Source organism: Ammospiza nelsoni, chromosome Z (genome assembly GCF_027579445.1).
Source record: "Ammospiza nelsoni isolate bAmmNel1 chromosome Z, bAmmNel1.pri, whole genome shotgun sequence".
Lineage (NCBI taxonomy): Eukaryota > Metazoa > Chordata > Aves > Passeriformes > Passerellidae > Ammospiza > Ammospiza nelsoni.
Genome location: NC_080669.1, coordinates 37,071,239 through 37,096,439, shown reverse-complemented (window position 1 = coordinate 37,096,439; position 25,201 = coordinate 37,071,239). Strand labels below are relative to the sequence as shown.

Genomic DNA, 25,201 nt, shown 5'->3' with positions numbered 1-25,201 from the left:
ATTGGTGATAAATTAAGCTAATCTCCATCAGGATTACTCTGCATCTGGGATTTAAGCAAATTGAATCAGAGGCCTGAATAGTGACAGTGAATATCTATTAGGCTGTAAACAGAATAATAGGCCTTGTGAATTTTAATGAATTAAGTGAATAGCTGAATTCTTATGGTTTACAGGAGGCATATGGTTAGTGATACATACAGTGTGCCAGGAACTGCATATATCTGTAGATGTCTCAATGGAAAAAATCTTGATAAATAAAATGGAAGAATAAAGAGGAAGATGTTGAAAAGCATGTCCATACTGTATTTATTCTTTGCTTTTTAGACTTCAAAGGATAGCACTCTACTTTGGTTTTTTGACTATGATAGATAAAGACCATAACAGATGCAGCTTAAGATATATTGAATGTTTATAAATCCTACTTGTTATCTAATTCTGTATTAAGAATTTAAGGATGTTGATTTAGATGATTCAACTATGTAACCAAGTTGTAAGGTATGTTGGTTTTTTGTAGCTATGCATGTATATCTCATGCAAAGTTTAGATGCATATCTGACATACACAGGTGATTTTGTTGATAATGGGGCTATTTTCATTCTTCCTAGAGTGCAAGAGAACCATTTTCACAGAGCGTGACTCTATAACTCTAGATAGCATGTGAACAGATCCAACAAACTTGAACTGAAGACTGTTTCCACTGATCTTCAAAAAAATTCCATTTGTGCCTCAATAAAAAACTAAAAACTGGAGAGCAGAGTTCAGCAGAGAATAGGATTGAAACAGGATCAGCTGGATCATCTGGGTGCTGCTTGGAGACTCTGTACTGCACTTCCAGGAAGTGTCTAGATCCATCTGGGATTTCTTTAAATGGATTGGAGAGACTTCTTTTTAAAGTTCTTACTCCATTCTCTGCTGGACATAGAAAGGTGCTTTGTTTAAAGAAAATGGCCAGTTTGGGGTCTGAAAGACAGAAACAATGTTGACTGGAAGAAGGAATGACTGGAAGACTTCAGGGGTGGACACATGAGTACATACTACAGGCTCTAGGCTTAAAGTGATTAGAAACCCTTTTTGGCAAAAAACCAAGAAAACCAGAAAAACTTGGAAAGGAGGTAAAAGGTCTCCAGTAATGATTTATGTAAGAGTTCTTGCAGAAATAATTGTTTAATGTATGTCAATCAAATTGCTAAGAAAGCGAGCTGAAGCAGGGAGAACATAAAGCACTCATTCATATAAAGGGTCTTGTGAAGTGTCCACAGTAACTTAGGAAGCTGGGAGTTAAGGGGATTCCCCAAGGCACTTCCCAAAAGGGCTACAGAGAAGTCGGAAGAGTTCTAGGAAGACAGAATCATTAACAAACCCAATAAATTGCAGTATTCTGAGAAAACACAGTTGGTAACTTTTATGGGAATTTTTAAAAATCTAAGTAATGCCAGAGATGACCTCTTAAGTTGGGTTTCAGACACATTTTTTTCAGCAGTACGGTGTTCTTAGAGCATCTGATTTATAGTTCTTAGGCTTTTTGTGCGTTTCCGCAGAAAGATAGCATAAGCTTAGGCACTGAGCTGAGTGTCAGAAAATCATGGTGTTCTTCACATCTTGGTCACTGACCTGCTGTGTGACCTTTGGAGTGTTGCTTCACCTCAGCATTTCTTGGTCTGCCCTGAATATCTTTGTTTGCTACATCTGCTACAACTGTGCTGACTTTGTCTGCCCTAACTGTTCAAGATAATAAACTCCCTAAGATCCAAGGCATCTCGCATCTCTTGCTGCACATGTGTGAAGCTCTAATTTCTGTCAGTGCCTTTTTTTTTCTCCTCTGTGTAAATAACTGTTAATATATGAAGTTTTAAAGGAATTATGGTAGTTTTGCTAGTACCTGTGTAAATCAGAAGAAATTCTGTTGAAACCAAAGAATTTACAGCGGGCAAAAAATTAATATAAATGAGGTAGTACTTAAATGCTGAAGTAAATAGGACTTTAAATTATTATTATTGCCCATTCCATATAAATAGAATTGTAGAAACCAATATATTTTGACACAAATACTGTGCATATCATCCCATGCTGATTATACATATTTCAACTCATTCTCTGCTATAAAGAAAACTATATTTTTTCTGTGTTATAGGACACAAAACATGGTAATTGTGCTGAAAATCTAGCAACAGTACAATGAAAACTATGGGGTGTTTGCTGATACTTAACAACCAGCATGAGACTGAAAACATTTGGGTCTACAGTTCAAGTTTTGGACAGTCCTAAAGCTTAATGTACAGGAGAGATTAGACAATTGTAAAGCTGTAAAATTATAAATGACCATAGGTCTGTCATATCATTAGGTACCTGCTGTATGTATTATAAATAATGTGCAATAAATCCTACTTAAAGGTATTGCAAAGAATTTAATGAAAAAAGCAGATTTTTAAGATGAGATTTCAAGCATAAAATATGATAGCTAAGCAGTTCTCAAGAGAAGATTAGAAAACAAAAAGAGAAAAAGCTGACCAGTAATACAAAGCCCCTTTAATTTTTATTCACACAGGGAATTTTGAAACATGTAAATGTACCATAAAGAACGTATGGTATATTTTCTACTGAAATACAAACTATTTTGTAATTGGCCATAGTAAGTCCATTGCTGTATCTTTGTTTAAATGTGCCTTGTTTTGAAGACAATCTAAAATTAAAACTGCCCATGACTTGAGTCACTTGTCTATGTATTTGTAAAAAAATTAATTTTTTTTTAGAACATTACACGATGTATTCCATTTCCTTTTCTTATAAGGTCAAATACAGGTTGAAATATTTTCAGTATTCTTCCCTACGGTTTCCTGCACCTTGAGATGGTTAAGCAAATGCAGTCAAAAGAGCGTTCTCAATTTTGTACTCAGAAATATATGCTTATAAAGAAACCATTTGTTTTTAATTGTTTTCAACCTAGAACAAATGGTATTTTGCTTGAGTGTGTAGGGTGAGGTATTTTGGAGAAATGGGGAGCCAGCCAAGGAAGACTTCCACCCCTAACGGCAAGTAGGAATAGCACAATTTAGGCCAGCATGGTTTTACAAATTCAAATCTTGCCATTGATAGGGATCAGATTATCAAATTTTATGCAATGCAATTACTAATTCCTGTCACTGTATCTTATGCTTATTGCATTTTAACTTGATTTTTGGGGTTTCAGTACTAAGTGCCAAGTTTTGTAAGCAAATACTGAAATTGTCAGGCCCTTTTTATAGTGTATAACTTGAAGGATTTTCAGAAAAGCCACAATGGGTTTAGCTTTAGTAGTTGAAAAAGAAGTACTGTGCAAATCTGTGTACACTTCTTCAGATGTGTGGTTTGGGGTGTTATAGAATTCACCTTTTCTAGTTCAGAGCTGCAGAGAAGGCAGGGCCAGGCTAGGATGTTGGACTGAAAACTGGAGAATAGAATATTGCTGCTAGAATAGAAGAGAATGGTAATATTTTAAATTACTTAAATGAATCTTTCAGATCTTGCCTGTTAGAATCTTAGTTATGCTCATGTGTGTTCAAAGTTACCTGTGTTAATTGAAAAGTCAGGAAATCATGGAAAATCAGGTTGTAGATACAACTGCGATATCACATTATTTTTTTACATTCAGACTGCAATTTCTCTATATTTATGTGACTGCAATTTCTCTATATTTATGTATAATGGAATTGTTTCAGGCCTTTAGATGAGGCAGTTCTTCCAAGCCATGTGTGCTTTCATCTTCCACTTATCTCTGTGAAGTTCTGAGCACTATTCTCAGTGCCAATCAACATAAGACTGTTTAATTTAAATCATATGTATTGTTCTGATATCTAGCTTTAGAGGATGTGTTTCTTCCTTTCAGATAGTTATTGAATTAGCCTTTGAAAGTTGCATCTCTGTTAGCTCTTAGGTATCACACTAACATTCTCTAAAATCACTAAATTATCTTAAATTCTCTTGAAATTCTCTTAAATTGTCTTTTTTATTTTGGGGGTGTTTAACAAATTCAATGTATTTTTTGTTTATTTTATTCTTAATGGAAAAGATAATAAAATATCTTAATTCCAGGATGAGACACATCATGTTTGAACATCTATCTTAATAAATTCTGGAACCACAGCAGAAACTGTGACTGTAGACAGGTAAATAAAACAACTAATCACCTTATAAATGTGACCTGTGTGACATTGGTAAAATAATGTTATTGCCACTTTAATATTTTGCCCCAGAAGTTTGAATACTAAACTTGGTGAAGATTGGTATGTCTGTTGAATACTAAACTTGGTGAAAATTGGTTTGTGCTCTACATCTTTACTTACAGGGCATCCGCTGAGTCTCTAAAAATGACATGTGATCTGTGAGAATCATAAGAATTAAATCAACCAACTGAGGCTTTCTCCTTCCCTTGGGTCAGAATGCTACATGTTATAGCCCTAAGCAAAACAAGTCCATTGTAGTGGTCTGTTTTTGTGTCTTGTTTTGTCCCTTTTCTGATAAAAAAAGGTTATGCCTAGAAGGTGTAGTTTTTTCAAGTGAATGAATTTAAATAATGTATATAAATATATATTAAATAACATATTTTAAAAAATTAAGTCCATATAGAAGAGTTTTCAGTCATGCTGTGATATCAGTTTAAACATTACTACTGAAAGTATTTTAAAAGCAATTTTTAGACAGAGAATAAGGGACAAATAACGATATTTTCATTTAATGCTTATTTCAGCTGCTGAAATGGTTTATGACCTAATCTCTTTGTGTAATTTTGTCAATTCATTCTGTTTTGTTTTGTTGATTATGAGGCATTTGGGTTTGTAATATTTGTCAGCCTTTTTGCAGCATTAGGATCTGGCCAAACTTTCGGCCAGCAATAAATATTCTACCACAAAAGTAGAGTTCTTTGAGCTCAGTGTTCAGTTCTCTGAAATTTCTCTTATTATTCACAGACATCTTCATAATGCTTTTGACTTTTTAGGAAACTAACCTTTTTTCAGAAAAGGTTTTCCACTTTGTTTTTGGTTTAATGCTTTGAACCACATCCACGTACTTTTCTAATGTGCAAAACAAGTGAGTTTCTAAGAACACATTACTTGTATCTAAGGACATATCCATATTGAACTACACATGCAATGCTACATATAAAATAGTTCTGTATATTATATTCTTCTATGCATTTGTGCTTGGTTGACTAACAGCTGTATTGGTTGGCCAGCAGCTAAACACCACACAGTTCTTTGTTGACAGGGGCTGCTCACTTGCCCCAGTAGGACTGGGAAAAGAACAGAATGAGCAAAAGTGAGAAAACCTGTGTACTTGTGTGTTGGTAAGGACGGTTTAATGAAGGAAAAACAGGAGAATAAATCCCCCAAGGAACGTAGATCAATACCTAACCAGTCTCTGAGCAGACAAATCACCATCTCCCTTAGATTTCATTGTTATGTGGTATATTTGGGAAATGCCCATTTGTTCATTTGGGACCAGTTGTCCATCCCATCTGCGTTCCCTCTCTACATTTTCTGCATCCCAAGCCCACTTGCTGAGGTGGCAGCATGAGAAACAGGAGACCCTGACACTGTGCCAGTGCTACTTAGCAATGGCTGGTATGTTAGCAGCACTGATTTAGTTACAAATCCCAAACACTGCGCCTTAGAAGCTGTTGGAAGACAATTAACTACATCTCCATTTGTGCTGGAGGAAGCCAGCAGGAAAAATACTGGTCTGGTTTAACAGAGACCTTAGGCTTGAACTTGTGACAAAAAAAGATTGTAGCATCTCTGGAAAGATGAACAGGTAATTTGGGGGGACTACAAAGATGTTGTCAAGTATGTGGAAAGAAAATTAGAAGGGCCAAAGCTAAACTGAACCTTAACTTGGCCACTGTGGTTGAAGACTAGGTGATGCTGAAGGTCTCTTCCAACTTTGATGATTCTGTGATCTCAGCCAGATGCAGCACACTCTTATTACTATAGTACAAAATACAGTAAAGCTTTAAATTATCCATGACTCATGAGCCATGGCCTCTGACATGAGATATGCACCAGTGCAGGACTGAAATCTGGCTATACATAGGTACAGTGCTAGCTAATGTCAGAAATCGTCTTGGGACCATTAAGTTTTATTATGCTACAAACAACAATAGTATTTAAATTAACATGGTAATTACAGGAAAAATTTTTGGCCTTGCCTTGGTCATACAACATTACTTAAGGCCATTGCTCAAATTGTGTCAATTCCAGGATCAACGAGTGTCAGTGTGAGTGTCTGTTTTGGGATGCGAAGGCCTTATTAATAGTGTGCTGTCAGGGTCTTTGTGCCACCAAGGCTTCTTTGAGTGTTTAATTAAATATGACCTTCTAATTGATAGAAGACCTTTGTCTTTATACATCTCAAAACTGGCAAAAGATGCAGTGCTAAGAAGTGATTACATGCTGAGGCCAAATTTGAAAACAATATATTCTTAAGAATGAGTATTTGTGGAAGTGAAAATAAAGTAAAAAGGTTTGTAATGGAGATATCTCAGCATTTTTTGTAACCCAACATCTGCAATGTTTATTATAGGAAAGATATGGAGTTGGTTGGTAACTCAACAATTGCAATGACTAAAAAGGACTAGGAACCTTAAGGTAATTTTGTTAGAATTTTAAGCTTCTTTTTTTCTTGTCAGATCAGGAGTAGTTGCACTGGTCTGACAAGAAGTGGTATAGATTCATTTCAGGAATTAATCAAGAATTCCTATTCTAGTTGGCTGGCAGCAGCAAAGTGTGTCCCGCAGGACTAACTCTGATAGTAACATCTAAGTTAGGAAAATGGCTTTCCTAACAAAATATTCCTATACATTTGATGGCAAAAGAAAAAAACAAAGATAAAATCTCAAATCCTAGTGTTACTGGTACTAATAAAGGCATTGTTATGAATCAGTATAGTACAGAAGTCATGTGCTGCACTGATTTCATTTTAGGTATCTTGCATCACCTATGTATGCTTATTAGTTTAAAAATAAACAATTTTGTAATACACAGAGGGAAATGTTTTTGTTCAAAGTCCTACACCTAGCTCCACAATGCATTGGATCAAATTCTTGATCACAGAACAATGTTATGCTGCCTTCAGTATACTCATCCGCAAAACCTGGGTTGCTTAACTCTTGAAGTCTGTACTTTTGAATTTGGAAATGGGTCTTTCAGTTACTAAAAGCAGTGTGGCTTGAGACTGAACATATCTGTATTGGTGCATGAACTGACATGTAAATTAAATCACTAATAAGTAAACAATTTAGCACATGAATACATTAGTATATGATGGATGATAAAATAACGGAAGAAAAAGCAACTTAAAATCATAGGAAGACTATAAATTTCAAGGCACTTATTTAGTGATAAAATTTATATCAAAACATTATATTAATAACATGAAGGAGGTTTCACATATGCTTTGTGCTTTGCGTATGCTTTAGTGTATTTGAACTGCTCAAGGGTAAGAGAAATTGAAATGCAAGTCCTCCACATGAATGATTTGCTGTGATTATATATAAAGTATATACTTGCATATTAAAATCTATTTGTTGTAATTTTCTTTTTCGATGATATTTTTAAACTTGCTTTTCCTTTATTTGTTTCTTAATTTTTTTTTCAATTTTTTATTCCTTTTTTAAAAATTGATGCTATAAATTCTTCTGTGTCTTTCTGGTACCTTTCTTTCTGGCACCTTCATTTCTGGAACCGTGGGCTAAAAGCCAATCACACTGGAGTTGCAGTTTCTGAGTTCCACTGTTGCTATCAGCTTGTTCATTCATCATTAACTTATTTTGGAATTTGGCTACACCAATAACATTTATGTAATAATGTCAAATGACTGTTGCCTGGCAATGTTTCTGTGTTTTCTAAGGCATTCGAATGAATGTTTAACATTGTTTATTGTTGTGCTTTTTTTGTTTGGTTGGTTTTGGTTTTGGTTTTTGTTGTTTCATGTAGCCTTTCCAAGTGGCTTTGCAGGTAATTTTTTTGCTGTTTTGCTCCTTTAATTTACATTTCCTCTTTGCATCAGGTTACACATGTGCATCTTCTAGAGTGATCAGTTATGCCTGAGAGAGATGTCTTTTTAAAACATGGGAAGCTGATTCAATTTGATTGAAAAAGTATGGTTGAACTTATTTTTCCATTGTCAAATACATCTCCTCTATGTTGCAAGAGCAAATTTACTCTTAGACCATTTCAAATGCTACAAAAACATGTGATTTAACTGTATTTTTTTTCATAGTGTGTGCTTTTTTGGGGGGGGGCTCCCTCTTCTCTTAGTCTATTTCCTTCTATGAGCTTAGTTCAAGTTGCCCTAGGTCTCTGCCCATTACACTTCAAGTTTCTTCATTCCTCTCAGCTCTGCACTTGCAGATAGGTTTATGTCCAAAATAGTTTGTTGGAAATTCTGTGGATGAAGGGACCCACACTTGAATAAGAAAATTGGACAAATTTCACTGTACCTTCTCTCCCCAGATTTGTGGCAGGATGTTTTTATTTTTAATAATTAAATTTTATTAAGTACGGAAAAATGTTAAGTTGGGAAGTGGTAGGAAGAAAAAATCTTGGAATTGGATGAGTCTGCTGTGCCTTTGTTGAAATGTATTAGCAAATAGTCTCTAATGACTGTTTCAAATACACTAGAGGCTGTAAAATACTTTACTCAAAATGCAGTAAACAGGCTTCATTATCCTGTAGTCAGTTTTTATGAGATGAAGGTATTCTGTATGATACGAATTTTGAGGATCTGATCATCTATTATTGAGATGTATCTTAATAAGATGAGCTTCACTAGGATGATCAAAAGAAAACATTCTTTGCTCCTTTTCAGCTCAGCCAAGGTGTTTGTGTTGACCATCATGGCTCTACTTGAGTCATGGCAGTTGAATATTTTAGGAGGATCTTCTGAAAATGGATTAGTACTCTTGTTTGTTAGTCAACAATTTTTAAATAAAATTGTCTTGCTCAGCTTTTGATGAAATCTTTTTGTCATAGTTACATAAATATTAAACCAAAATTGCTTCATTTATAAAACTGATTAATTACGCTGATGTTTAGTGTCATTTCATTGAACCAAAGAATCTAAGAAGTAGGTAAGATAGGAGCTTGGTAGCCAGGACAATTCTGAATAACTCTCTCCTGGTGGGAAACAAATTTCAGATTTTGAATAAAGAGGTGTACTGGTGCTTCTGCATGCAGAGAATATCAATAAGCTTTAAAAAAAAAAATCCCTATTTGACCACAATGAAGCCTGACACTTGTGTTCTTATTTCAAGAACATTTCTGTTAGACTGCGTCAGAAAAGGATTTTGATTCTGTGTAAGTTGCCTTTTCTTACTAATGATGGCGTTATAAGAATAGTTACTTTGCTAAAGACATACCAAAACAGTATGTACATTTAAGAACATTTTTTGGTTTACTGTATTAATTCATATTTTTTGTTCTAAGCAGCACATTATTTAATATTCCAGCACATATCCTGTTGAACAAATAATTCCAGCAGATATCCTGTTGAACAAATAACACAGAATGAATATAATTCCCATCTAAAGGAGCTTAGTCTAAATGATACTGTTTTTCCATCTTATTTTCACTATTAAAATATCACAGTTTTTTTTCCTTATGCCTTCTAGACACTATCCAGAGAGTTACATCACAGTGTACAATAGCTGAGAACAAAAATTAAACTGGCAAAAAAAGTGGGAGAAATGAAAGCATGCAAAAAGTGTCTTTTCCAAGAGAGTATTCAATTAGCGTCTATCCTTAATGTTTCAACAACTGATCTTTATGAAATACTGCATGAAGGAGATGATGAAGTAAGTTATTTTAAGGACTTCAGTAAAAAAGGCATAGATGAGGAGATGCTGACTATATGCCTCCTTGAAGAAAAGGATTTGCAGGTAAAGACTGAAATTTCATTGTGCAAGATACAGTACAGAAATCAAGAAGGGTTTAATCTAAATGAAAAGGTCAGGTTAGAGATTTGTAAGGTGGCAAGACTTAGAACATACATAAATATACACATAACTGCTTTGAGCATATGTATGTAGAGATATTATTCAGTATTTTCCTCTTTTGTGAGGCTATTTGGCAGGATTGTATGTTTTAAATAGACTTCAGCATTAAAGGAAACAGAATTAGAATGTATGTCTTGCTGTGCCAGATTGATTTTGTTGATACTTCCTCTCTGAATTGTGATACCTATTAGAGGTATTTCTGGTAGACAGATGGTTTCTGGGTGAATTCATAGCCTTTTTTGTTGATTCCATCATACATTTTGCTATGAAATATTTGATAGTGTTTCATCAAATCACTCTATTAAATAGATGCAGTGATGGGATTTCTTATCCAGATTTATTTAGTCCTGATCCAATAATATATGAAAATCCTGTGCAGGTACCTTAGCAAGTGTCTAGGAACTGGCCATTATTGGCCTGTAAGGGTACTCTGGTGATGACTTAGATTTAACCTTGTTGGAGCTTTATATTAAAGAGGCCACAAAAAGGAAGCTTTCCTGTTGGTGAAACAACTGTGCGTGGTATGTATATGCACTGATGGGGATTACACTCATGAATACAAATAAAATGGGCTGATCCCTGCCCTGTTTACTAACATTTATACAACCCTATAAAGTGATTCACTTTGACAGAGTTGTTCCATGCTTATCTCATTCTCAGAGTAATTTCTACATCCTGTATCTTTTTGTTATAGTCACTGTGAATATATGTGTAAAACACATAAACATACTTAACTATAAATATAAAACAAATTTATTAGACAGGAGATGAATTTACACTACATATACACTACATAATCTATCTATCAGTGCATAGACTTAGGCACCTTTAAAGTCATACAATTTAGACATAGATCACACATACACCAGTATATTCATATGAAAAGAACATGCTATGCACATTTCTAGAGGCATGCACAGAAATGTAATTTAATAGAGCACTGATACTTGATGAGTATGCTTCAGATAACTAATTTTGCAAATGTGATTCCGACTTCCACATGCTCTATATTTAATGTATACCCAGTTACACATTTCCTTTATTGCTCCTAATGTTTTTATGTTTTTAGGAAACAGCAGAAATGGAAAAATGGAATTTGAAAAAAATAAAAAATGGCTACAGCGCATACAGAAACTTCTTGAAGCGCAGGTGCTCAATTTATATAATCCCACAATGAATTATAATTTTCTGCTCTGATTAGCTACAACATTTTAGGTTGTAATTAATACATTGTATTTGTAATTATGGTGCTGTTGATGGTCTCAAAGTATACTGTAATGAGCAATGTGAAATCCTTGTTTTGTAGCATTCCCTTTATATTTCTCTTAAAATCAGAGTTACTGTGTAAAACTCAAGATATGTTAATGAAGGATTTGTGATAGCTAATTGAACAGCTAACTTAAGCTAACATAACCAGTAAAACATTGCTGGCGAAAACCAGCGCAGATTTTGGCAAATGTGTTAATTGAATAATTGAAACACTGTATAATGCTTGCTAGAATGAAAATGATCTGTTCTCTCATACCTCTTAGGAAAAAGAGACTTTATTTTGTGTGCCTTTAAAGTTACTAGTTGTTATGGACACCTGAGGAGTTCATGGGTTTCTGTGACCTTTTACTGTGGACCTGTTTCCAGTCAATTCATGTTTTCCTCATAGCCAGACAGCTGTTTATTATCGTGTCTTCTCGCATTCTCTACAATATTTTCTACTGAGACCTCGAGCAGCTTGTTAGTGGGAAGTAAATATTGATTTGGCATCCTGTCAATGCAGAAAGAATGAAAAAATTTCCACCAGAGGCCCCTCAAACATTTTCCTATCGACATTTTCTGGGCAGAGAGGAAAGCTGCATAGAGGATGACAAGTCTGAGACTAGCAGAAATCCCTGAGGGGTCCATTGAGACTGCTGCTGTGACCTGTGTGATACTTTTTCTTCTCTTTCAAGTCTTTTTTTTTAATACACACAGAGTCTGCTGGGATGCTCCCCTCTTGTAAGTGATCAAGGGCAGTTTATTGGCAGGTGAGAGCCCAGCTTTTCTACCCATAGTCAGCTTTTGTTTGGACATCACTGACAACATACCCTGACTCTTAAAACTTTTCTGCTACATTTTTAGTTTTCTCTTTTATTTAAATGACAGGCAGTTAATGTCTGGAAAGAAATAACACTTGATTTGTAAATCCAGTGCATAATGCATATTCACTAGCATGGGTCCATTAGTGATGTAGTTGGTATCAGTTAAGAATGTGAACAATTGAAAATATTTTGAAAGCCATTTTAAAGAAACACACACATCAGATTTATGTATTTAGCCATCAGTAACTTTTGTGTTGAGATTGTATCCTGTGACCAGATTTTTAAAAAATGACAGGTTTTCCTTTCATTATCAAAACTTACTACTGTGAAGACTGCTTAATTGCTGCAGCAGAGGAAATAGAAATATCAGTGTGCTTTTACTGGCTTTGTCAAAAAAACTGGCATTTTAATTAAACCTCATAATGCTACGTGAAACTCAGCATTAAAAGCACATTTATTTATATTCACTTAATTGCCTCCATTTTAAGAATTTAAAAAAATATATATAAACTTCAATATCCTGTTCATATTATGGGCTCCAAAATACAATGAAGGCTTCTTGTTCTGTTTTTCATTGTTATTTGGTAAATTGCTAAAAAATATTAAGCAGAATTTTATCGCATTTCTTCATCTGCTATAGACAGACAGCAAAAAGCAGGGGATGGAGAGTGAAGGAATTGTTGAATGAAACCAGGTATATTAAGATTGCAAATGTTATATAAGGATAGAAGACCTCATTGTTCTTAGCCACATACATTTGTGTACAAGTTAATAGCGATTTTCTGTGATTTTTGCTCCATCTTGTGGGGTTCCTCAGAAGAAACACTGAGGGTAGAAGTAATTTTTGGCAAGCAGACGATTTTTAGAATTGCAAGAGGATTATAGTGGTTTTGGGGAGCAGCCAGCTCTGCTTTTCATTTCTGTCCATGCTAAGGCATGTAGATGGAAACAGTTAAGATTTCTTCATCTGTATTTGAGAGCGGCTCATGGAACTGCTCTGTGCCCTTTAAAATGCTTTACTCACATCCTGCAGAGTTTGGTTGTGGTTTCTTCTATAAGATTTGGTAATATTTCTGATCAGCAAACTAATAAAGCCCATGGTGAAATGTAAGCTTTCTGCAGGGTTTTGCTCATAACCGACTGCCTGCTAAGTGTTACATGTTGGCAAACTGTGGAGCCATTTGCATCTTGAACAAAGATGCAGGATTGCCCTTTTCTGTTTTTCTGAGTAAACGTTCAGTGGAAAATTGCATCAGATCACTTAATATTGCAGTTTGATATAGTGTCTTTTTGTGCCATTGAGCCAGGACTTTGAAACATAATTGCCCAGCAGTATTGATTTAATTGCCTAGGTTTATTTGTGGACTCCTAATTATTGACTGGAGGTAAATTTAATGGAGAAACCTTTATGAACACTGGGAAACTGCTGCTATTGCTGTTATACATAATGAACGGCATCATATCCCTTTAGATCATTCTTCAAGCTAATTTTATTCTACTGTGACAGTACGATAACATTTAAAATGTCATAGACATTTTATTTTTATTACTGACATACACCATTTTACTACTGCACTAGAATTTTGGGGGGGACTGAGTGAAGTACTGCTTGCTTTTTACTATCATTTTATAGGTTCCCCTAAGTGTGATGATAAAGGATGCCACAAATCTGTTTTCACTTCATCTGTACCTTTATTTTCCATACTCTTATGACTTGGAAAAGTCTCATATCTGTCAGCTTTACAAGATTATTAATATTTTAGTGACAAATACTGTGTTCCTCAAACTCACAGATACCAGTCTGTGTCCTTGTTTTATCAACTGCTATGTCAAGAAATCAGACTACTACTAAGAGGCTTATTATTTGAAAGAGACATCTCTGCATAGTGATGTTTTTATGTAAACAAGAATCATATAATAGGAAAATGCAGTCATATTATAAACTCTGCAGAGCTGGTAAAAATTACTTCTTGTCTAAATCTACATGTTGAATGGCCAAGAAGTTTTTTTTCTATTGTCTCTGTATTTATACAGTAACACTCTAGATTGTTCTCACTAAAGAATGAAAGAATAAAAATAAATCGTCTCAATAACTGACACTGGGATAAAAGTAAAAGGTTCTCTGGCCTGTGACAAAGCTGTATGTGGAGAGTTTTCACACGACTGCACAAAAATACCTGATACCTGCACATGGCTAGAGGCATCAGACTAATTATACATAACTGGTTGGACTTTGGAGGAGTCTCAAGTTATAGATGTTTAAGCTTTTAATGGTTTATATTATTTAGGGGGGAATAAGTATGGTTATCTCAACATGCATGTGTATTTACATCCTGCAAGGCAAGTGATGAGGCTTTTACCCCCTTTATCCCTCACATCTGAGTGTGTATGTCTTATTAATTGAGCCGGGCTTTTTATAGTAGCACTCTCTTCTTATAATCATAAACACTCCCCCTAAAACTCAAACAAAAGCAATCTTTCTAGCTTTTTCCCATCATAGGAAACTTATGGCTAAGCGAAGAGGATGACTTCTCATGTAACTTAAACATGATTTCTTATACTACCCTTGGCTTTCATTTACTGTGACTTATTCTAAGGCACACAGTCTCAGAAAAATCTGTTAATAATTTTGTGTGTGAGTACAGCATGGTAGCCCAGTAGTCCACATTACTGCCTGAAGTCTCCAAGAATTATTTTTTAATAAAATACAAATCATCTGCCTAAGTTTTTACAGCAGCACTTGCCTTTCCTCCCTCTTCATACACTCCTTGGGATATGACATATCGCACTAACAAAGCTGCCTAATAAAATCTTTCCTCACATGACTTCATTATGGGTCTGAAAGTCATATTCCAATAGTGAAAACCTCTAGAAAGGTCCCTTTTCCTCTATTCTGTCGGCACTCTTTGTGAAACAGATCTCCATAATAGGGTTTAGAAGAATATATTCCCTAATCATCAGTAAGGATTTTCCCCAATACCTTTTTAGGATTTGCACTGGCTTCTAAGGGCATATTGCTGTTGCTGTCATCTGGGAAGGACACTAATGGCCACAGTTGTTTCCTTTCAAATTTCTTGGCTTGTAACACGCCTGCTCTGCCTTCATTAGTCTCTCTGCAGTCTGTGTGTGCTGTTCAACAGCTCAGATCCAGAAACAAGGATTCACCCATGTACAAACACCTGTGCACAATCACCACTGACACCATCACCAGGGGTTTCAAGTACCTGCACCTCAAAAAGCAGCACCAGTCTGAACCACATTCTGGGCACCAGTAACACCGATACCAGGTCATGATTTTCTTCTCATTGTGAGAATAAGAGCCTAGTCTTGTGCACTGACAATGCATTATGGCATAAATCTATGTTTTATCAGATGAAAAAAACAGAATACCTCTATTATATCACTCATCCTAAACTGAAAACTACGAGAAATTGGCTTGGTCATTCAGGATAAAAGGCACATATGTATTGCATATGTATATATGTGCAATATATACATATTGCAATACATATGTATTGCATATGTATTGCAATGATGTATATGCAGCCACCATGAAGCAGAATAAGAGCAAAGAGTAAGACAACAACAATAAAGTGAAGCATTTCTCTCTCTTTTTTTTTTTTTTAATTTTGACTTTATTTTAGTTATTTTAGGATGTTCTATTTATTAGTTCTAGAGCCTAGTTTTATTTCATATTATTTTTTGTTGTTCACTTAATTCAATCTAAGGCAGCTCTGCAGTGTGTTTGAATAGTATTTTGTTGGGAAAAATGTATTGTACTGATGATCCATATGGGAAGGTATAAAATAGTTGTAACCACTAATTTGTATATTCCAAAACCTAAATACTTTTATATTTATGCTAACACATTTTAGAGTTTGTGAAACAGAAGCTGAAGTAATGCTACACTCTGCAAACGGAGATTCTGTGTCTCATTAGAACAAAAACATTTCCTTCCATTCATTATAATACTTTCCTGGCAGACTGGTGTATATTTATGCGCTTGTGCTGACAGAGACTCAGTCATGTGGTTTAAGGTCAATAAATATTACTAGTTTGTTTTTCTACAGAAGGGATCTCCAAAATAAGCAAATTTAGGATTGGAATAAATAGGTGAGAGAAGGAGAATTAACTGTCACTATTTCTGACTCTTTAGGATCACATTACATTCCATTTATCCATACACCCAGATATCTGGCTGATGGGTTGTGTAAGCAATATGCCTTTCACTCATATGTGTTCCTACTATAAAGAAGAAATTTGTCAATCTGGGAAGACAAATAAATAAAATTCTTCTATTCCAGATGTAGTTTGCACATTCAGATGTTGTGAAATCTTACAGATCAATTAAATACTACTTCTGTTAAAGCCTACCATAATGTATGTATTGAGGATCACCACAATTAATGTTAAGTGGGTTGTGGCACAGATAATTGTAAAAAATCTGAAAGAAGTATCATTCTATACTAAAATATCTCATGATCAGTGGTAAAAACAAGCTTTCAGTCCTTAGGCGTGCGCTTAGCACTCCCTGAACTTGCAAAGCCTTCCCCAAGCACATATGGCAGGTTTTGAAGCTGGGATGAATGCTTTAGAGTAGAGATTACTTCAATGGTTGTGAAGATCTGGGGAGAAATGCAAAGGGAGGTTTCCCAGGATAGTTACAGAGCCATCATTAAAAGTAAATCTGACAAGCTTCTATTAAAGATTAAGACTGTAGAGATCATCCAGTTCTGGGTGTCTGCAAGAAAAGAAAACCAGAGAGAAACATACAGCACTTTCTCTTAAACCAACAAATGTTGAAAGAATGACATAATGTTCCACTTTCAAATCCTCTTGATTTAAATTAATCACTTGAATGGCAAGAGTTCCTGAAAGATCACTTTGCTATGACATGGGAGCCACAGAGAGTAGTGAGCAGCAAGTAAAATGTACTTAGAATGATACAAGCCAGACACATCAATAAAAAGCCATTCATCTCAGTCATGGCATTAAGGAGGTGAAATGTATCAGAAGTTGATGTAGTCAAGGTAGGCAAGAAGAATTAGAGACTTTGAGATAATGACACAGTGTTCTTGTCCTAAACATACCTAGAAAAAAAGGGAGAGAAATTAGAGTGAACAGGATGCTGGAGTCGGTGTTTTTAAAGCATAGTAGCAAGTGTCACAGAATTTCAGAGAAGATTATGTTTTATATTAAAGTGAATAGATTTGTGGTCAGTGAATTTAAGCCCTCTATTCCCCAAAAAGTCATCACAATAGCACACAGGACAAAGCTGGCAGGTGTAGATGTCTTCTAGAAATGTCTTACTATACACATAAGTTATTTATGACAGATGGAGACATGTCTGGCCAGCAAGCACCAGCCCTTGAAAATCCCCTTCCCTGTAGAAAAAGGAAATAATACATATTGTTGTCCTTTCTCTATAACTACAAAGTTACTGTTGAGCAGCACTTAGGGTGCTAGTTTATCTCTTCACAGTACATGCCTTCTATTAACAAGATTTTCCTTTTTTAAATGTTTTTTCTGACTTGTTAGCAATTACAAGTATCAGTATATAGATTTGTGTCTGTATATTAGTTCAAATGTTACATTTTGTATTTGATGTGCTGTATATCTGGGGTTTTTATTTGTTTCTTTTATAATTTTCAATTCATGTCTATTTAGGAAACGAGCACTACTCTATCTGGAGTAAGGACCACCATACAATTTTCTCTTTCAGAGGGCATAGAGAAGTGAAAAAATGAAACTAGAGCAGCAATACTGAAGTGTGGAACTAGACAAGAGATCTAGATGGAAAAGTGTTGAACTAAAGTTGTGAAAGCAGAAAATTATGATTGGCCAGCAGCTTGTTTCACCAGCTACGATATTTTACCTTATTCATTTCTGGTGGCTTTATAATGTAAAATTATCTCTTCTCCTGAATGAGCTGTTACTTTTGGTGTGGTACTGACCCCTCACTTACCACTGTCTCACCATGTGTTCAGGAAGCTGACAGAGTTCTGTGAAGCTGATAGAGTCTTTTCAACAGTGTAGGGAAACTGTCCTGTTCTCCTCTGGCACAGCACTGGCCCCTCAGGATGGAGCTGCCATGATCACTCTTCTGCACCACCTCTAAAAATGCTTCCCAGCAAACAGTGCACTGATATACCAAGACTTTGAAAGAAAACCTCTTTAAGCATTAAAGTGATGACACCGAAAAATATACCAAATCTCCTTTGAAGGCATTGCTTGTGCAAATGCATCTTTTATGTCAGAGAAGTTTTTAATTTTTCTCTGTAGATACGTCACTACAATTTTTTGGTATCATGTTTTAGAGAAGCAGACATTTGTGTCATATTCCTATTAATGCAGTTGGAGGTTTGGGATTTTACTTTGCTTTGAGAGATTTTTTTGTGGTTTTGTTTGTTTTGTTTTGGGGTTTTGTTCTTGGTTTTTTGGGGTTTTTTGTTATTGTTTGTTGTTGTTTAATTATTTACAAGGTTTTGTGTGTGAGTCTAAGGCAATTTGCTATAGCTTTGAGAATTATACTGGTAGTTCTGTCTCATCCTCCTGAGAGTAGTGAACTTACACTCATACACTACCATTTCTGCATGCCCTAGAGGTGACTGTAACCTTTTATTGATCAGCTGATTGAAGATAAATGACAGAGATGCTGGTACTGCAGTTTACATCATTAACATGGTCAGTAAAGCATGAATTGTTCAATAAGGAGTTTATCTTTTTTCATTTTACACTGCTCTTTTATCATTTTTACGATAGAGAGCAAATTTTCAGACACTAACCAGGCAGATGAACTTTAAAGATCAGAAATGTGTGTGTGGTAGTTGTCAGAACTAAGTGAAATCTGATAGTTTAAAGATATTTAATAAATGTATTTCACAAGAAAAAAATAAAGTTTAATGATCACTTTTCCTACTCTGTTTCTTTCTCAGTTTCCTTTTGCCTCATACTTAATGGATGCTGTACTGGAAAAATTAAATGAGAAGAAGAAATTGGTAGAAGAGTACAGTTCCCTCATGAATGGTATGATATTGCTAAGATTTATATTTGCAAAGTGTGACTAAATTGTGTGCTGTTTCCTCATGTCTTTCCTCTTCTCATAAAGAACTGTCAATATGCATGTTCAATACATGCACAGAAACCACGAACTAATTAATTGTTGAACAAGAGGAATTAATTAAATTCCTATTAGAAAGCAGTGTGGTATTTGATTCCTGAAGAGAAAAATTGCTGCAAATCAATGCAAAGCTCAAAATTATTTTCCTTTAAATGCATTGGCAGTGAACACATGTGCAGGCTCTGTAGAGAGAGGACGTCTTTGTTATGACTAATACACATCTGTACAATTTTGAAAGAACAAAAAGCAGCTAAGTAACACCTGATTGTACTAATCAGAACAGTAGAAGTAGGATTTACAAAGGAACTAATTCATTTTAGCTTCTTTGTAAAGTGCAACTTTATGATATATGCTACATAAAATGATATGCTTTTATGTTAGGAAAAATGAATTATTATAGAATAAAAGTATTCTGTGTGGAATAATACAGGAAAAACTGTACTTACCTCTGAGCATACTGGAGCAAAATGTGTGCAATGCATTTTAAAAATTCAATAAAATAAAGCTTTTTCTATTACGGTTTTTTTCACTAGTAGATCCAGTTGTTTCTCAGCTGGCAAGTAGCTGCAAGCTCTTACTTGCCTTGGGGAAGTAGTGTACAGTTTTAGCCAGTTATTTCCGCCAAGATTTCTATGGCACTAGTGACAAATAATTGCTGCTGCTGCTTCAGATTTTTGATCTTAGTGTTTGAATTCCTCTGGACGAACCTACCTTGTGTCTTTTAGAAAAAAAAAGACACAAGTTTCTGAGTTCATGTGTTAATAATGTTCAGCCGTTATGTATGTCTCATTTATGGATGTCAATTTGTTTTACAACAGATATCATTATCTGACCTGTATTGTGTGGGGAATCATAATAAAGATCTATTTGGACTAAGTTCACTTAAATCAAGCATGAAACAGAGGTTTTCTGCATGTCAGTCCGGTGTTTTCCTAGGATGTCATCATGTATCTTCTAATTCATGGAGTTTGCTATTTGGGGTCTCTGACACAAGGAAGATATCTCTAAACTTTTGCTCAGTTGAGCCTGGTGAACACAGGGGCTTGAGGGAATTTTTATTGGAATTAGAGAAAATCCTGCAAACATACTCCACCCACACCTGTAAATTAAGACTGGGAACTGTCCCTGTATGAAAAATTGCCACAGCTTTAGGAATGGTTGATCAATCCAAGAAATAAGGGCCATCATATCAAAATGTTTGGTGATACATTCAAGTAAGCAAAAGGATGCCACCCACACGCAAATGAAATGGAACTGTTGGAACTGTATGCCTCAGGTTTTACATGAGCTAAACATTTACATAGGCTCCAATGCCAATAAAACAATGACAACAAAAATTAGGGAAGATAAATCCATCAAGACATGTGGAAACTGTGCTCTAATTTTGTTCAGTAATTCCAGCAAGATGTATTTGAACTTAATTTTGTCAAAATATGTATTGCAGTTTAGTGAAAAGAGCTTCAGGAGGCCAAAGATCTCTGAAAATTTTCCCCACTGTCTTCATTTCCACATTGCCAAACACCCATTGTTGCAAGTCTGATCTTGGTGCTGATCTTCAACTCTTGATCTTTTGTCATAGTGAAAATGCAGGGAGCATCAGCTAATTCATGTAGAAAATACGCCTCAAATAGAGGGAATTTGCCAGACTTCTGTGTTTTTCTCAAATATCTTGCTTTACTGCACTTGAAATTTTCTGTATCTCCTGAGCAACTGGGTACAAAAAGACATCTTCTCTTGATGCCAGAGTAAGCAAGAGCACGGCATAGCCAAATTACTATCTCTTTCATCTGAAAAGAGAGAGCAAAATGAAATCCTTAAATCCACTTGGAGACAAATTTATGCACAAATGCTCCTGAAACTATAACATTGCTGTCTTTCTTAAAACTTTGCTGGAAAGTTTGCCAAATACCATTAAAATGCCTTTAAAGATTAAGATTATATTTTCATTCCAAAATTATTTTCTTCTCTAATTTGACATAAACAAATGAAAATGGAAATATCAGTCTGTGGGAATCCACAAAATCAGAGGGTTTGGGGAAAGCTGCAAAAGGCAGGCCTCAGAGACAGCAGAAATGTGATTGGAGCTAAGCAGTAGCCATGAGATAGATCAGCAGAAAAATTATTCACAAAGTAGAAAAGCAATGACAAATAGAACAATGGTCTGTGTATTAACCCCTGTCTAGAATAACTCCCTAAGCTACAGAAAAGTTTATCTAGCAAGATATTAGGAAGTTTTAAGCTTAATAATGGAGCTCTTGCATTGTGTTTTAAGGCTTACAAGCAGGTATTGCATTCACAACAAGCAGGTATTGTTTTAACCAAAGGTACGTGTGCTTACAGTGGTTGGATAGAACTACTGTCAATGTGCTTTTGCTTTGTGTGATTGGTCAAAAAACTTATAAAGTGTGTTGTAACATTAAGTTCTTGGTCTGCTGCCTGGGATGTGAGCTGATGGCATCTTCCCATTGTCATAACCATGTAATGAGACTGATGCTGAAAAACAAAACAGCTCAAGGCACGTTCCTCAGCAGTCCCGTCCCGTTTGTGATTTGTACATAAACCCCCAGCCAGCAATACCAGTCAACATTTTTCAGAAATAAAAATTCATGTAGATTGATAGATATTTGTAAGGACACCAAAAAGGATGATACTTCAAAGAAAATAAATTTTTGCCTTTTGCTGACACAAATGTTGAATTCTGTCTGCGATGATCATACTTGTTTTTACTACTTTCTTGCACCAGCAGAGCAGGAGATGGCCTCCCAAAAGATCTTTATTGCAATAAAAAGATTAAGATTAATTATTTTGTTTATATTTTATGAATATTTTAAAAATTTCTTTTCACTATAACCAAGCTCATTACACTGAGTGAAGAACTGATTCTGATTTGGGGAAAAGCTCAACACTTTCAGATGTTACTGCCAACAAAGCTAAACATTAAAGATATTAAAGGCAGTCCTCTTTAGAACTAAATATGCCTACGGACATCCAGAAAATCCACTTAATCTGTTTTTTGTTTTGTTAAGGTGGTTTCCTCTCCCGGTGCTGCCTGATATGGCCTCTAGATGGCAAACTCTCCCAAAAAATGAGCTCAGTGCTTTGGTCCCTGCCGCGCCCCCGATGCTGTGTCAGGCAGGCCCGTCCCTCGGGCAGCAGAGCTGACATCTGTGCGTGTGAAATTAATGGGCTCTTTACGGTCCTTACGTACTGTGACACAAGGGTGAGGCCCTGAAACAATACACCTTTTATATTCAAACATAAATAAAAAATTTGTATGTATATAGAATATGTATCTATATATGTATCTATATAGAAACATGTGAGCATGTGTGTGTGTGTGTTTATGCATACGTTCATTAAATATGAAATACACAAAGTTGTACGGTGGTTCGAACTTGTTGAAATGTTTAGCACTTCCAAAAATCTTTATTGTGCACTAGCAGGTCCACAGGAGGGTGTGAGACACTGAAACAAGAATGGTCAATGTCTCAAACAATCTGGGTGCTTTGCTGTCAGTGCTCAAGAAGCAACCTATGTGCAGGGGGTGTGAGCACCAGATGACCACGACAAATCAACCTTTGCTTAGCAAGAAGCTGGGATTTCAGCTAGATAACGGAGGAGGCTGATAAGCAGATCCTGCAAGGTGGGATAACGCTTTTAATTCTAGTACTGTCATCCCTTCTGATGGAGTGTAAATGACTCTATTATACTGATGTGAGAGAAGGTGTCGTAAACTATCAGAGACCCCCAGAATGTCCCCAGAGTAATTTCTGGGGCCTTCCAGCAGAGGAATGGGCATAATCCACAGTTTTACAATATGATTCACAGCACTGCATTAGACAGTGTGAAAGTCCCCACCCCAGGGAAAGTACCTGGGTGTTCCACCTGAACTTGAGTGTATATTAACCCACTGAAATTTGTGGTTTGTGGTCTTCCCCTATCGCAGATCAATGAAGACTGGCCATCACTTTGACCAATGGACATCAAAATTGCAACATTGAAGTTTCACTGATTGATCCACAGGTGGTGATGTTTTTCTAACATTATCCTTTCTTTCTCTTTCTTTCCCTCTTTCTTCTCCTATTTTTTCTCAAAACATATTCTAAGCCAGACTAAAAAATTCCAGTCAATGCCTCAGGAAGTGCCTTGTTGTGTTTGGATAGGTTGAAGTTGGCTAATTGTAAGTTTGCTAAGTTCAAGTTTATGAAGTGCCTTACTTACTTTGTTGGTATTTTAAAATTTGCCACATTGCCCAGAGTGAATTAGACAACATTCCCCTAAACCTGCTGAGGGGACAGGGGCATAACTGAGAGCTGCAAAGATAATCTGGGGGCTGGAGCACCTTTCCTGTGAAGAACGACCAAGTTGAGGTGATTAGATGTGGAGAAGAGGAGGCTCTGGGGAAACCTTAGAGCAGCCTTCCAGTGCCTGAAGGGGGCCAACAAGGAGGCTGGAGAGAAAGGCTATGTTGTAGTAGTAGGACAAAGGGGAATGGCTTAAAGCTGAAGGAGAATGTGTAAAGGTTAGACACTAGGAGGAAGTTCTTTACTGTGAGGATGGTGAGGTACTGGCACAGGTTGCCCAGGGAAGTTGTGGATGAACACAATTCCACATCCCTGGAATTGTTCAAGGCCAGGCTGGATGAGGCTCTGAGCAACCTGTGGAAGGTGTCCCTGCACATGGCAGGAGGTTGGAATGATGATCTTTAAGGTCCCTTCCAACCCAAACCATTCTATGATTTTGTACTCTAAAATGTAAAAATTAAAGTCAAAGTATCTGGCAATAGTCACTTCTCACAGTATGTTTCTATAGTGCCATCTGTTTAACCCACACAAATCCTAATTTACCTTGACAGGAATAAGGATATGAGTCTTCCTAAATGCAGATCTCTTACAAATGAGATGCATTTTCTTCTGTATGAGGATTCTTTGTTAGAGAAGGCACTGTGTGTATCTCCCCATGTGCCTCTGGACTTCCTCATTGTCTGAATGGTTTGCAGCTTCCAAGGCTAGGTATTCTAAATGAGACTGAAGTGTAAGTGTAAGCTCTAACAGGAGGAGTTAAGGGAGAGATTTAAAATGTCTCAAAGCATTCATATAGCCACCATGCAATATCTCATTTTTTGTATTCTTGAAACAAAGAAATTTCACTGAACAATTATTTTTTCTCTGTAGTGTCCATGTCCCCATACATAGAGTAAGGATCTATTTGTGAGGTTTCCTCAAATTTGTGATTTGAGAATTTGCAGTGTGTAACTATTTGAAATATCTTGTAGCATAGTAAGTGATTGAGAGAGCTGGGGACACTTCTTGGCTTCTGCTCTAATCACATACTTAGAAATTAATTAATTTGTGTTGCTGGCTGTGTTAAGTTTTTGGCTTTTGTCTTCAGGATTGCAGAAAAGCTATGGAGGAAGGAAGGTCTGAATTTTTTATTCTGTCACACCTTCAGCTAGGTTATTTCTCTTTTCTGTTTCACTTCTACAACTGAATTAATATCTAGCTACACTCCAGGCCAAACATCAGAACAAGGAAAACAAAAGCTAATTTCCATAGTTGTGTGCCATTGTACACAGTTTGTGCATCACCATTGGATTGCTGTATGTGATTTAAAATTGACATGTAACTAGTATTTGTAGGGAATATAACTCCAAATGGGTCCAGAGCCAGGTATGCAAAGGGCCCAGTTCTTTGAGGATATTTACTGAGTATCTTGGTTTTTAGGTGAAGATTGCAAGCTTTCTGATATAAGAGAACAAGTATTCACATCTTGCTCAGCTACATATAAGTCCAGCATTCTGTGAGGGTTACTTTACAGAACATTTAACAGGTTGGGGAAATGTAAGGCTCCTGTCTTTGTGAAAGAATAAGCTTATGAGATTAAGAGCCTACTTGGAAATCTCTATCAGACAGTTTAAAGTAGAGGTTTAAGTGACTCTGACCTATTGAACCTATTGCAGATTTGACATTTTTCTGGTACAGG

At 35.9% G+C, this 25,201-nt stretch overlaps 1 protein-coding gene across 1 annotated transcript in view; it reads left to right on the top strand.

Annotated features, from left to right (window-relative positions):
• CNTLN (centlein) overlaps positions 1 to 25,201 on the top strand; it is a 199,923-nt gene that overhangs the window by 149,960 nt on the left and 24,762 nt on the right. The window contains 3 exon segments of the mRNA XM_059493082.1: positions 9,644 to 9,830; positions 11,097 to 11,176; positions 19,035 to 19,125. Coding sequence (XP_059349065.1) covers positions 9,644 to 9,830; positions 11,097 to 11,176; positions 19,035 to 19,125 — 358 coding nt within the window.